This window comes from Ammodytes marinus (assembly GCF_949987685.1).
Source record: "Ammodytes marinus genome assembly, contig: scaffold_45, whole genome shotgun sequence".
Classification (NCBI taxonomy): Eukaryota; Metazoa; Chordata; class Actinopteri; order Uranoscopiformes; family Ammodytidae; genus Ammodytes; species Ammodytes marinus.
In genome coordinates this window covers 65,419-80,000 of record NW_027648444.1, presented here as the reverse complement: position 1 = coordinate 80,000, position 14,582 = coordinate 65,419, and the positions used below count along the sequence as shown (strand labels likewise).

At 47.3% G+C, this 14,582-nt stretch overlaps 1 protein-coding gene and 1 long non-coding RNA gene across 2 annotated transcripts in view; both read left to right on the top strand.

The window, feature by feature from the left end:
* Window positions 1-14,582, top strand: part of LOC307270514 (multidrug resistance-associated protein 1-like) — a gene marked incomplete at both ends in the record, with an annotated part of 42,965 nt that overhangs the window by 9,871 nt on the left and 18,512 nt on the right. Inside the window, 12 exons of the mRNA XM_080054395.1 lie at window positions 35-151; window positions 1,416-1,477; window positions 1,674-1,802; window positions 2,576-2,794; window positions 4,614-4,791; window positions 5,300-5,461; window positions 5,750-5,842; window positions 6,036-6,239; window positions 11,507-11,653; window positions 12,226-12,313; window positions 12,908-13,104; window positions 13,428-13,604. Of these exons, the coding sequence (XP_079910521.1) occupies window positions 35-151; window positions 1,416-1,477; window positions 1,674-1,802; window positions 2,576-2,794; window positions 4,614-4,791; window positions 5,300-5,461; window positions 5,750-5,842; window positions 6,036-6,239; window positions 11,507-11,653; window positions 12,226-12,313; window positions 12,908-13,104; window positions 13,428-13,604 (1,773 nt within the window). The remainder of the gene's footprint in view (window positions 1-34; window positions 152-1,415; window positions 1,478-1,673; window positions 1,803-2,575; window positions 2,795-4,613; window positions 4,792-5,299; window positions 5,462-5,749; window positions 5,843-6,035; window positions 6,240-11,506; window positions 11,654-12,225; window positions 12,314-12,907; window positions 13,105-13,427; window positions 13,605-14,582) is intronic.
* On the top strand, window positions 6,527-8,076 carry LOC307270526. Its single transcript, XR_013845552.1, has 2 exons — window positions 6,527-6,965; window positions 7,646-8,076. It is a non-coding gene; the product is annotated as an uncharacterized lncRNA (long non-coding RNA).

Genomic DNA, 14,582 nt, shown 5'->3' with positions numbered 1-14,582 from the left:
AGACTAACCCTAACCCTAACCTTCTCTGTTCCAGGGTTTCTCTGCACACGCCGTTCGCTTCGTCGGTTTTTTCGTCTGTTTCACTTTTCAACTGATAGAACTGGTTCTGAGCTGCTTCTGTGACCGGGCACACACCCGCAGCTCCAGCCAGGTAACACACACACACACACACACACACACACACACACACACACACACACACACACACACACACACACACACACACACACACACACACACACAAACTCTCAGCTCTTTTAAATCAGGTCTGTTTCCCTTTTAACCTGTACTTTTTATCTTTTTTGTTCAAATGTTTTATTTCTTTTATTTAAATGTTGTATTTCTAGGTTCAAGGTTTTTATTAAATGTCCCACGAGGGCAAATTTGTGTACAGCAGGAGAAGTTTAACGACACACGACAAATAAGACATCAGGACACAATAACACAACAATATATACACAAGCCTGAGGAGACACAAAGTGCATTAAAATAAAGTGCCAGGAAAAAAAAAAATAAATAAATAAAAATAAAAGTCATCAGCGACATGAAAATCAAATCAGCATCAGCAGCATTTACCTGCTGCTGGCCGCATTGATTGCCCGGATGGATGATGGAATAAAAGAGAATTTGTATGTTTTTGGTGATCTTGGGTACACACAGACGAAGGCCAGATGGCAACGACATGAACTCTGAGTTGAGTGGATGGGTATTATCATGACGGATGTAAAAAGCTTTCCTGAGCAGCTGTCTGTTGTAAAACGGATCGAGGCTCTCTAACTGGATGCTGGTGATTTTAGAGGCAGTTTTAACAATTTTCCCAAGAGAATTTTTATCCTTGATAGTGAGGTTACCGTAGCAGCAGATGACAGAGAAGGAGATGACAGAATGTATGTATGCACAGTAAAACAATTTCAACAGGCTTTTTGCAACATTGAATCTCGCCAGTTTCCTAAGGCAGTAAAGGCGTTGCTGGCCCCTCTTCACAGCATGTCCATGATAGCATCAAATTTCAGATTATTATCGATAATCGTGCCCAGATATTTGTAGCTGGGCACGATTTCCACTAGCTGGCCACAGATGATAGTGTTCTCCGTGGGATGGGGGCCACGTCTAAAATCAATGCAGAGCTCTTTAGTTTTTGAGATGTTAAGCTCAAGGAATGCATCATTGCAGCAGGTCAGGAAGTCCTCTACAACCTGGCCATGCCCAGTCTCATCATTATGGAGGAGGCTGACAATGACCGAGTCATCAGCGAATTTCTATCCATGTTTTAAATTTGTTTCTTTTTTGTATGTGTGTATTTTATATTTGATGTATTTTAATCTTGCCCCTGTGAAGCTGTGTCTGAAGCCTCACCTTGATAACCTGACCCATTAACCCTTACCTAACCTGACCTGCTTCTCTTTCTCTGTTAGAACCGATGTCCAGAAGAAGACGCTTCGTTCCTCTCAAAGTTTTTCTTCTTTTGGTTCAGCAGGTAAACACACACACACACACACACACACACACACACACACACACACACACACACACACACACACACACACACACACACACACACTTAACTTAACTTAACACTTAACTTGACACGCACACACACACAAGATTGAAACAGCTAAACAATATGTTTTGTGTGTGTGTGTGTGTGTGTGTGTGTGTGTGTGTGTGTGCAGCCTGGCGCTGCGGGGGTACCGGCGCCCCCTGCAGGCCGATGACCTTTGGCCTCTGAGAGACGATGACTCATCGCTCACGATCATGAAACAACTGGAGACGTTCAGAACGGAGAACAGCAGGAGGATCCAGTAAGACACACACACACACACACACACACACACACACACACACACACACACACACACGGACACGCAGACACACACACACACACACACACACACACACACGCAGACACACATACACACACATACACACACACGGACACGCAGACACACACACACACACACACACACACACACACACACACACACGGACACGCAGACACACACACACACACACACACACACACACACACACACGGACACGCAGACACACACACACGGACACGCAGACACACACACACACAGACACACACACACACACACACACACACACACACACACACACACACACACACACACACACACACACACACACACACACACACGGACACGCAGACACACACACACACACACACACACACACACACACACACACACGGACACGCAGACACACACACACGGACACGCAGACACACACACACACACACACACACACACACACACACACACACACACACACACACACACACACACACACACATTCAAAGTGCTTTACAGGGGCAAGATTAAAACACATTAGAAGACATTTAAAAGCGAATGAAAAGAAGTAGAACTTCACTTGTGTTCGTGTTTTTGTGTGTGTGTGTGTGTGTGTGTGTGTGTGTGTGTGTGTGTGTGTCTGTGTGTGTGTATGTGTCTGTGTGTATGTGTCTGTGTGTGTGTGTGTGTGTGTGTGTCTGTGTGTGTGTATGTGTGTGTATGTGTCTGTATGTGTCTGTGTGTCTGTGTGTGTGTGTTAGGGAGGAGGCAGGTGGTCCTTGCCTGTTCCAGTCAGAGAAGTCCCTCCTTTTGAGTGACAGCGGAGAGGGGTGTGGCCTAAGCAGAACAGGGCGTGGCCTAGGCTTCTCTCTCTTTCTATTGGGCGCTCTGGGCCGCAGCTTCGGCCTCTACTTCCTGTCTGGAACGTTCTGTCTCATTCTGCACGACGTCGTCATGTTCGCCGTGCCGCAGGTGCTCAGGTCAGTTTGGGGTCAAAGGTCAAAGGTCAACTCACGCCTACTAACGTCCTCCCTACTATATATCAATTAGTATGAGTAGGACATTAGTAGGGCTTTTAGTATGAGTAGGACGTTAGTGGGGCTTTTAGTATGAGTAGAATGTTAGTAGGGCTTTTAGTATGAGTGGGACGCTAGTAGGGCTTTTAGTATGAGTAGGACGTTAGTAGGGCTTTTAGTAAGAGTAGAACGTTAGTAGGGCTTTTAGTATGAGTAGGACGTTAGTAGGGCTTTTAGTATGAGTAGGATGTTAGTAGGACGTTAGTATGAGTAGGACGTTAGTAGGGCTTTTAGTATGAGTAGGACGTTGGTAGGGCTTTTAGTGTGAGTAGGACGTTGGTAGGGCTTTTAGTATGAGTGAACGTTAGTAGGGCTTTAGTATGAGTAGGACGTTAGTAGGGCTTTTAGTAGGAGTAGGACGTTAGTAGGGCTTTTAGTATGAGTAGGACGTTAGTAGGGCTTTTAGTATGAGTAGGACGTTAGTAGGGCTTTTAGTAGGAGTAGGACGTTAGTAGGGCTTTTAGTATGAGTAGGACGTTAGTAGGGCTTTTAGTATGAGTAGGATGTTAGTGGGGCTTTTAGTATGAGTAGGACGTTAGAAGGGCTTTAGTATGAGTAGGACGTTAGAAGGGCTTTAGTATGAGTAGGATGTTAGTGGGGCTTTTAGTATGAGTAGGACGTTAGTAGGGCTTTAGTATGAGTAGGACGTTAGTAGGGCTTTTAGTATGAGTAGGGCGTTAGTAGGGCTTTTAGTATGAGTAGGATGTTAGTAGGGCTTTAGTATGAGTAGGACGTTAGTATGAGTAGGACGTTAGTAGGGCTTTTAGTATGAGTAGGACGTTAGTAGGACGTTAGTATGAGTAGGACGTTAGTAGGACTTTTAGTATGAGTAGGAGGTTAGTAGGGCTTTAGTATGAGTAGGACGTTAGTATGAGTAGGACGTTAGTAGGGCTTTTAGTATGAGTAGGACGTTAGTAGGACGTTAGTATGAGTAGGACGTTAGTAGGGCTTTTAGTATGAGTAGGACGTTAGTAGGGCTTTTAGTATGAGCAGGACGTCAGTAGGACGTTATGCAGCCCATGGCTAAGATTACCAGAGTGGCTGGTGTCTTACCCAGCGTGCCTTGAAACTCTATGGGCCAGTTTCACGGACATGGATTTAGCCTAGTTCTGGACTAAATTGTACTTTCAATGGACAATCTCCATTCAAAACTCCATTTAGTCCAGGGCTAGGCTTAATCCATGTCTGTGAAACTGGCCCTATGTGTTTTAAGTCACTTAAAGTGACATAGTGCTAACCCTAGCCCCTAACCCCTCATAGTGCTAACCCCTAACCCCTAACCCCCTAACCCCTAGCCCTGTCTATACCCTAACCCTGATGTATATATATATTAATGTTAGCTTGTTGTTACAGCCTGCTGCTGTCCTTCATGTCCGACCCCTCGTCCCCCCTGTGGCGCGGCTGTCTCTACGCGCTCCTTCTCTTCCTGCTCTCTAACCCCCTAACCCTAACCCCTAACCCTAACCCCTAACCCCCTAACCCTCTAACCCCTAACCCCTAACCCCCTAACCCCTAACCCCTAACCCCTAACCCCTAACCCCTAACCCCTAACCCCTAACCCCCTAACCCTAACCCCTAACCCCTAACCCCTAACCCCTAACCCCTAACCCCTAACCCCTAACCCCCTAACCCTAACCCCTAACCCCTAACCCCCTAACCCCTAACCCCTAACCCCTAACCCCTAACCCTAACCCCTAACCCTAATGTTAGCTTGTTGTTACAGCCTGCTGCTGTCCTTCATGTCCGACCCCTCGTCCCCCCTGTGGCGCGGCTGTCTCTACGCGCTGCTTCTCTTCCTGCTCTCCTGCCTTCAGTCGCTGCTCAACCATCACTTCATGTTCCACTGCTTCACCGTCGGCATGAGAACCAAGACCGCCGTGATGGGGCTCGTCTATAGGAAGGTAACTAAGGACACTAAGTATGTACTGCTAATCTGACCCCTAACCCCTGACCCCTAACCTCTAACCCCTCACCACAGTATACACTCCTCCCTACACACAGCCAGACCAGACTCCAGCTAGTAGAATGCTCTGGAACCAAGCTTTATGGTTTGGAGTATAGGACGCAAACTCAACTGGCCTGTTTTAATTTCTTTAAACCAATCACAATCGTTGTGCCCTTGCATACTATACTTGCAAACTAAGTTTGCATACTATAGTTGCACACTTGCATACTATACGTGCATACTATATTTGCATACTACACTTGCTTACTTGCACACTTGCATACTTCATGAATGTACAGTATATTTGAGCTCATTACAGGCCCTGACCCCTCACCACAGTATGCGTCCCACCCACCCCGGCTCTAGTGTGAACAGATCCAGACGTCTGAATGCTCTGGTGATCAGCTGTTTATAACGGTTCTTAATGTTTGTTGATGAAGTTTCTAATAAAGTTTTGTTTGAAGGCGCTGGTGCTCAGCTGTTCTGCCCGGCGCCATGTGACGGTTGGTGATGTCATCAGCCTGGTCTCCGTGGACGTGCAGAAGCTCATGGACTTCGTGGCGTATTTCAACGTGTTGTGGATCGCGCCGATCGAGATCGCGCTCTGCTTCTACTTCCTGTGGCAGGTCAGAGCCAATCAGGGCCCGGCTGGTCGCATAGCAACACGCTATGACATCATCCCGTGATTGATTGATTGACCGTAACCCCTTTATTACCCCACTTAACTCTGTCTGTCTGTCTGTCTGTCTGTCTGCCTGTCTGCCTGCCTGTCTGCCTGTCTGTCTGTCTGTCTGTCTGTCTGTCTGTCTGTCTGTCTGTCTGTCTGTCTGTCTGTCTGTCTGTCTGTCTGTCTGTCTGCCTGTCTGTCTGTCTGTCTGTCTGTCTGTCTGTCTGTCTGTCTGTCTGTCTTTCAGCTCCTGGGCCCGTCTGCTCTCGCTGGACTTGCTGCTGTCGTCCTGATTTTCCCTTTAAACGGAATCATCGCTAAAGTCAGAAGCAAACTGCAGGTGAAGACCCAAACCACACACACACACACACACACACACACACACACACACACACACACACACACACACACACACACACACACACACACACACACACACACACACACACACACACACACACACACACACACACACACACACACACACACACAGGGCACTAGTGAAACTGACATGAGCTTGTTGCTGTCCCCAGGAGGTGCAGCTGGGCTTCCTGGACGGGCGCATCCGGCTGATGAGCGAGGTCCTCGGCGGGATAAAGATCCTGAAGTTCTACGCGTGGGAGAAGGTGTTTCTGAGGCGCGTGGGCGAGCAGCGGGACGGGGAGCTGGAGGCTCTGAAACGCTCCCAGGTCCTTTACTCTGTGTCTCTGGCCTCATTCAACTCCTCCTCCTTCCTGGTGAGTCACACTCTGTCACTGCTCTGAACCAATCAGGGGCTCTGCATGCTGTGACGTCACACAGAAGCTGTGTTCGGAATCGTTCCCTATTCACTCAGTCACTGTTCCCAGTTAGGGTTAGACAGTGTTTATGATGCAGTGAACTGTTTAGGGAACAAACAAACGTGAATTACATGGTTCAGTTGGCGCGTGACGCAGCTCTGTGCACACGTTACTGCAGAAGTGAGCTGAGCTTAAAGGGAAAATTCGCCCATTTTCATGTGAATGGTATATCAGGGCCGAGTATATTAGTAGTCTATTGAAAAAAGCCCCCCAAAAATTGATCCGAATTGGCAGAGAGCACAATGATTTCGGATTTAAACTGATGACGCGGGGCTGACGTAGCCGTTTTTACAGTTCCTACAGGCCCCAGGATGCATTGCGCGGGGGGGGGTACGCTCTGCAGCCTGCCCAGATTCCGAGCTGCTCGCGTTACCATGGTGACATAAACACAGCACGGACCTGACCCGTGTAAGCAGTACAGTAATAGCGCGCTTCGTATTATTTCACTGTTGGACTACTACCACAAAGAAAACATGCCGTCCTATAATGTGCCTAGATGCGCCAACTTTAGGAAACAGAAAAGAAGCAGGAGTAAGCGTAAGCTGAAGATACTAGGCCCTACCTGTTGCCTATTCACCGGCGTGATGCATAGCCCCAGCCCCGGGAAAAAGAATCCGAATAAAGGTAAGCTAACGTGAGCTAAATTGCATAGTAGCCTACTGTAGTTAGTATCAGTGTTTCCCCTACATTAATAACTGTGCTGCCCACACCGCTGTTGAATATTGTGTCCCGGTGTAAGGCTGATAGATGGGGCAAGGAGGAATTAGTCTACCGGTTGTAGCTGTAGCCAAGTTACCTTAGCCGCTAAGCTAAAGTTAGAAGTGAACTCGTGAGGGGGGCAGTAGGCCCCTCTGTGTATCCTTGAGGAAGATTTAGTTGCATTTGCAAGACTGTTTGTGTGTGACTGTGTGTTTGTTTTCCATGTGCATGGTTATTAGCGATGTCGTTAAAATGATCAGCTTTCCAAAACCATAAACAATTGCTATGCTGATGGTGATGGCTGGGTGATTAGCACTGATGTCCCTAGTCTTGTGTCGTCTTGGCTCTTCCTAATGCAAATGCATAGCCACACCCTGGCATACAGTATGCTTGGCTGCTAATATAAACATGATGTCTTCTTAGACAAAAGACTACTATTGTGTTAGTGCACTAACTGACTGACCTATCTATGGTTACATAGTGGTTTGTCTGTTTTATATATTTATTGCAACAGCAACATTATCTTTACAGTATAACACATTGATTTTTCTTTTGTCATCTCTTCAGTGCTGGCCTTGTGATACAATCATAATTTGTCATTTCAGGTGAGGTCCAAAGGAAGATGGTGTATTGTCCGAGGACCACGCACTCTGTTGTGAAGACTGTTTACATCCCGCACACACGCACCACTTCAGAGCATCCCTCGTAGAACTCGTCATCACATGAAGAAGGGACTGCTGCCTGCAAAGTGCTGACATCATCACTACAGCTCCCTCAGCCTGCCCTCCCTCACAACATGTCCAAAACCAACTACAGAAGAAGCTGCTGCTAAACATCACTCAATATTTCAACAGTAACTTGACGAAGGAAGCATTATGCTACAATTGTTTTTCCCAACACACTGGAAACTCAAAGCTTTTGAAAATGTTATTTTTCTTTTTTACATTTGTATATGTACATACTTTACAGTTGTGTGTAGAATAATGCACACTGTTTTACTTGCTTGTTATATTAAACTCTATCTATGCCTTATAAAGTGTTTGATTCTCTGAAACTATTTCACTTTTAGTTGATAAGTCAAACCTATGTATTAAAATGGTTACCTATGCAATGACAAAAAACAATCATGTTTATACAAAATTATTTTTATTTGTAAATACAGTCAAGGAGAATTGACACATTTTCACATGATTAAATCTCAATCAGTGTCCATAGTTAGCAGCAGTATTTACAGGTCAAAATATTTGATCATAGCTCATCCGTAGCTTCTACGTAGCGTCTTCTTCAGCCTGTCGCCTGTAGTGACCATTTGGAGATGGATATTTGGCTCTGATGCGCTGTATGACACAATCAGGTAAGACGATGCGGTCCCCTTGCCAAGTATCTCCCCTTTGGAGCACCCACTCAATCAAGAACCGACGTGTGACAAGTCGATTATGTCTAAAGAAATTAAAACACAAAACAAGTGGTTACTCTCCACAAAGCTATAATGTAACAATAGCAGCCAATGTAAGAACAAAAGACTGGTCATTTTATTTGACCTGTTGTAAAGGGTTCTTCTGAAAACTGCTATAGACATGCTAAGTGCAACATCAGTGCAATGGCTCAGACAACACAATGTGACAAAGATAACGTTACAACATGCTAGAAAAAAATAATGTTACTCACTCAATGATCATCTGCCCTCCCGGTCTTGCTGGTATTTGTTGTCTTTTCCAAATTATTTTTGGGATATTGAAAATGTCTCTCGGTTTCTAATGGTGGTCCAGTTGTATTGTCTTACAAGGCTAACCCTAACCAAGGCTGAAACAGCTGCAGCCTCGGCCTCTCTGCATACTGTATTTCCTCGCTGAATTTCTTCAGCAGTGTAGGCTTCTCTGGCCCAACTAAATACCCTGCTGGTTCATTCCAGTCAGCCAACACACTTTTTAAAGTATCCTCATCCATATCGTCTGTGCCCGTGTGAAAAGATGCAATTTTCAATGCAGGAAATGATACAAGTAAACTGTCACGGACCATGGGCATGGACAGACGGTTTGTTTTGGTTCGCACGTGCTTTTAGAGCCCGCCCCCTGGATTCACAGAGAGGGGGGTTGGTGAGCTCGGCTCCAAGAGTCTGTAGTCTGCACGAGCTCTTCCTTGACACGGAAACGTCACAGAAACGTCACCGGTGAATGGATTTTTGAAGCTCGGCCCCCGCGAAACGGACGATGTTGAAAAAATACACGGGGATATAATGCAACCCAAAGGATATTATGGTAGATGAGTTAAGGTTGAAAATCGGCGAATTTTCCCTTTAACCCGCCATGAGGTCACACATAGTAACGTGTTCCCATAGTAACCTGCCCCCCCCCCAGGTGGCGGTCTCCGTCTTCGGTCTCTACGTTCTGATCCATAGTAACATGTTGTCGTGGTATTATAGGGTTAGTAACCTGCCCCCCCCCCAGGTGGTAGTATTATAGGGTTAGTAACCTGCCCCCCCCCCCCCCCAGGTGGTAGTATTATAGGGTTAGGGTTAGTATATATATAGTAACCTTCCTCCCCCCCCCCAGGTGGTAGTATTATAGAGTTAGGGTTAGTATATATATAGTAACCTGCCCCCCCCCCCCAGGTGGTAGTATTATAGAGTTAGGGTTAGTATATATATAGTAACCTGCCCCCCCCCCCCAGGTGGTAGTATTATAGGGTTAGGGTTAGTATATATATAGTAACCTTCCTCCCCCCCCCCAGGTGGTAGTATTATAGAGTTAGGGTTAGTATATATATAGTAACCTCCCCCCCCCCTGCCCCCCCCCCCAGGTGGCGGTCTCCGTCTTCGGTCTCTACGTTCTGATCCATAGTAACATGTTGTGGTAGTATTATAGAGTTAGGGTTAGTATATATATAGTAACCTGCCCCCCCCCCCCCAGGTGGTAGTATTATAGGGTTAGAGTTAACCCTGTGGTGGTATTAGGGTTAATATAGTAACCTGCCCCCCCCCCAGGTGGTAGTATTATAGGGTTAGGGTTAGTATATATATAGTAACCTCCCCCCCCCCCCCAGGTGGTAGTATTATAGGGTTAGGGTTAGTATATATATAGTAACCTGCCCCCCCCCCCCAGGTGGTAGTATTATAGAGTTAGGGTTAGTATATATATAGTAACCTGCCCCCCCCCCCCAGGTGGTAGTATTATAGAGTTAGGGTTAGTATATATATAGTAACCTGCCCCCCCCCCCCCAGGTGGTAGTATTATAGAGTTAGGGTTAGTATATATATAGTAACCTGCCCCCCCCCCCCAGGTGGTAGTATTATAGAGTTAGGGTTAGTATATATATAGTAACCCCCCCCCCCTGCCCCCCCCCAGGTGGTAGTATTATAGGGTTAGGGTTAGTATATATATAGTAACCTGCCCCCCCCCTGCCCCCCCCCAGGTGGTAGTATTATAGAGTTAGGGTTAGTATATATATAGTAACCTGCCCCCCCCCCCCAGGTGGTAGTATTATAGGGTTAGTATATATATAGTAACCTGCCCCCCCCCCCAGGTGGTAGTATTATAGGGGTAGTATATATATATAGTAACCTGCCCCCCCCTGCCCCCCCAGGTGGTAGTATTATAGAGTTAGGGTTAGTATATATATAGTAACCTGCCCCCCCCCCAGGTGGTAGTATTATAGGGTTAGGGTTAGTATATATATAGTAACCTCCCCCCCCTGCCCCCCCCCCAGGTGGTAGTATTATAGAGTTAGGGTTAGTATATATATAGTAACCTGCCCCCCCCCCCAGGTGGTAGTATTATAGGGTTAGGGTTAGTATATATATAGTAACCCCCCCCCCCCCCAGGTGGTAGTATTATAGAGTTAGGGTTAGTATATATATAGTAACCTGCCCCCCCCCCCAGGTGGTAGTATTATAGGGTTAGAGTTAACCCTGTGGTGGTATTAGGGTTCCCATAGTAACCTTCCTCCCCCCCCCAGGTGGTAGGGTTAGGTTATAGTAACGTGTTTCCATAGTAACCTGCCCCCCCCCCCCCCAGGTGGTAGTATTATAGGGTTAGGGTTAGTATATATATAGTAACCTGCCCCCCCCTGCCCCCCCCCCTGCCCCCCCCTGCCCCCCCCCTGCCCCCCCCCCAGGTGGTAGTATTATAGAGTTAGGGTTAGTATATATATAGTAACCTGCCCCCCCCCCCCCCAGGTGGCGGTATTATAGGGTTAGTAACCTGCCCCCCCCTGCCCCCCCCCCCCAGGTGGTAGTATTATAGGGTTAGAGTTAACCCTGTGGTGGTATTAGGGTTAATATAGTAACCCCCCCCCCCCCTGCCCCCCCCTGCCCCCCCCCCAGGTGGCGGTCTCCGTCTTCGGCCTCTACGTTCTGATCCATAGTAACATGTTGTGGTGGTATTATAGGGTTAGTAACCTGCCCCCCCCCAGGTGGTAGGGTTAGGTTATAGTAACATGTTTCCATAGTAACCTGCCCCCCCCCCCAGGTGGCGGTCTCCGTCTTCGGTCTCTACGTTCTGAGTGACAGCAGAAACGTTCTCGACGCTCAGAAGATCTTCGTCTCCGTGGCGATCATCAACATCCTGAAGACGCCGCTGAGCCAACTGCCGTTCGCCATCAGCACGACAATGCAGGTAGCAGCTAACGCTAACCCAGCTCACCCAGCTAACCCACTATGCAGGTAGCAGCTAACGCTAACCCAGCTCACCCAGCTAACCCACTATGCAGGTAGCAGCTAATGCTAACCCAGCTAACCCACTATGCAGGTAGCAGCTAACACTAACGCTAACCCACTATGCAGGTAGCAGCTAATGCTAACCCAGCTAACCCACTATGCAGGTAGCAGCTAACGCTAACCCACTATGCAGGTAGCAGCTAACGCTAACGCTAACCCAGCTAACCCACTATGCAGGTAGCAGCTAACGCTAACGCTAACCCAGCTAACCCGTTATGCAGGTAGCAGCTAATACTAATGCTAATGCTAACCAGCTAATGATAACACAGCTAACCCACTATGCAGGTAGCAGCTAATGCTAACCAGCCAACAGTAACGTTAACCCCTTACCCACTGTGCAGGAGTAATCAGGGGTTGTGAAAATAATCAAGTTATGTTAAAATTGTGATTCTTATCTTCTGCGATTTGAAATCGATTCGTAATTTGCAAAACGCTGACGTCGTGTCCGTCCTGAATACTTCCTGGTTCCAGACGTTCGTTTCTCTGCGTCGTTTGGGAAACTTCCTGTGTCAGGACGAGCTGAAGCCGGAGAACGTGTCGAGACTTCCACACAGCACAGGTACGTTAGCCTAGCGTTAGCCTAGCTTAGCACACACACTGGAAGCGGGGGGAACTGTTAGCCTAGCTTAGCACACACACTGGAAGCGGGGGAACTGTTAGCCTAGCTTAGCACACACACTGGAAGCGGGGGGAACTGTTAGCTTAGCACACACACTGGAAGCGGGGGGGAACTGTTAGCCTAGCTTAGCACACACACTGGAAGCGGGAGAACTGTTAGCCTAGCTTAGCACACACACTGGAAGCGGGGGAACTGTTAGCTTAGCACACACACTGGAAGCGGGAGGAACTGCTAGCCTAGCTTAGCACACACACTGGAAGCGGGGGGAACTGCTAGATAGATAGATAGATAGATAGATGGATGGATGGATGGATGGATGGATGGATGGATGGATGGATGGATAGATGGATGGATGGATGGATGGATGGATGGATGGATAGATAGATAGATAGATAGATAGATAGATAGATAGATAGATAAATAGATAGATAGATAGATAGATAGATAGATAGATAGATAGATATGGTTAGGGAAACATGGCTGATACCAGAGTAATGTGTCTCACAGAATGTTAAACTTTCTCTGTGTGTGCAGAGGGAGACTGTGTGGTGGTGGAGGGCGGGGCCTTCTCCTGGACCAATCAGGGCCCTCCGTGCCTGTCGGGCGTCACGGTGACGGTGAAGCGCGGGTCTCTGGTGGCGGTCGTCGGCCATGTTGGATCAGGGAAGTCGTCGTTGCTTAGCGCCATGCTGGGAGAGATGCAGCGCCGCGAGGGATCCGTCTGCATCAGGGTGATGATGCGCTTTATCATTACTACCATTAAGCTAAGCTAAACTAGGCTAGGCTAAACTAAACTAAACTAAGCTAATCTAAGCTAAACTAAGCTAAACTAAACTAAGCTAAACTCAGCTAAACTAAGCTAAACTAAGCTAAACTAAGCTAAACTAAGCTAAACTAAACTATGCTATACTATGCTAAGCTAAACTAAGCTAAGCTAAGCTAAGCAAACAGAACGCTGTCAGTTCTTCATGTTAACATAATGTTTATAATGATGAAACTGCTAATAACCCAAGCTGCTGATATGAAGTTAATTCTCCCGTGTGCCTTGCTCCAGGGCTCGGCGGCCTACGTCCCGCAGCAGGCCTGGATCCAGAACGTTTCTCTGAAGCAGAACATCCTGTTTGGTGGCGAGCGGAAGGAGAGCTGGTACCACCGCGTGCTGGAGGCCTGCGCTCTGCTGCCCGACCTGGACCTGCTGCCCGCCGGGGACCAGACCGAGATCGGGGAGAAGGTACCGACACTTCCCCTAACCTCTAACCCTCTAACCCCTAAACCCTCTAACCCCTAAACCCCTATCCCTATCTACCCTACAAGCACGGCCCCCTAACCTCTAACCCCTAAACCCTCTAACCCTCTAACCCTCTAACCCTCTAACCCCTAAACCCTCTAACCCCTAAACCCCTATCCCTATCTACCCTACAAGCACGGCCCCCTAACCTCTAACCCCTAAACCCTCTAACCCTCTAACCCTCTAACCCTCTAACCCCTAAACCCTCTAACCCCTAAACCCTCTAACCCCTAAACCCTCTAACCCCTAACCCTCTAACCCCTAAACCAGGGGTGTCCAAACTTTTTTCACTGAGGGCCACATACAGAAAAATCTACGAAGGGCCGGGCCACTTTGCAAAAATAACACATTTATCAGGACATGTAGCTGCTCTGACATAGTGTCTTCGTAAATTGTAATCCTTCTTCACGGCAACACTTTCCTTGCACATTAAACAGACACATTTCCCCTCTTGTTTATATGCCAATGATACACTCAGTGTTTTCTGCCTTTGCGTCCAATGTCCAGCTGGGTGAAAATAGTATCCAGCCGAGGTCCCGACCCTCCTAGGGGGGCCCGGGGGTATGGCCCCCCGGGAGATTTTTTAAAGTTTTTAAAGTGAAATGCATGAATCTGGTGCACTTTGAGAGGGAAATTAAGAGGCTAAATCTGAAGAATTTTGTATGAAAAAAATGGAGACACTGTGTCAGATGAATTAGAAGCTATTGGAGAAGATAAAGATTACATTATATTTTTTAAATGTGCCACGGGCCAATCAATCAGTGTTTGACACCCCTGCACTAGTGGGTTGACTAAGAAATGCAAAAAATAAATTTTATTTTTTTATTTATTTTTTTTTCCAAAGGGCCATATTACAATATTTTTAAAATCGGCCGCGGGCCAATAAAAAGCGGGCCGCGGGCCGCAGTTGGCCCGCGGGCC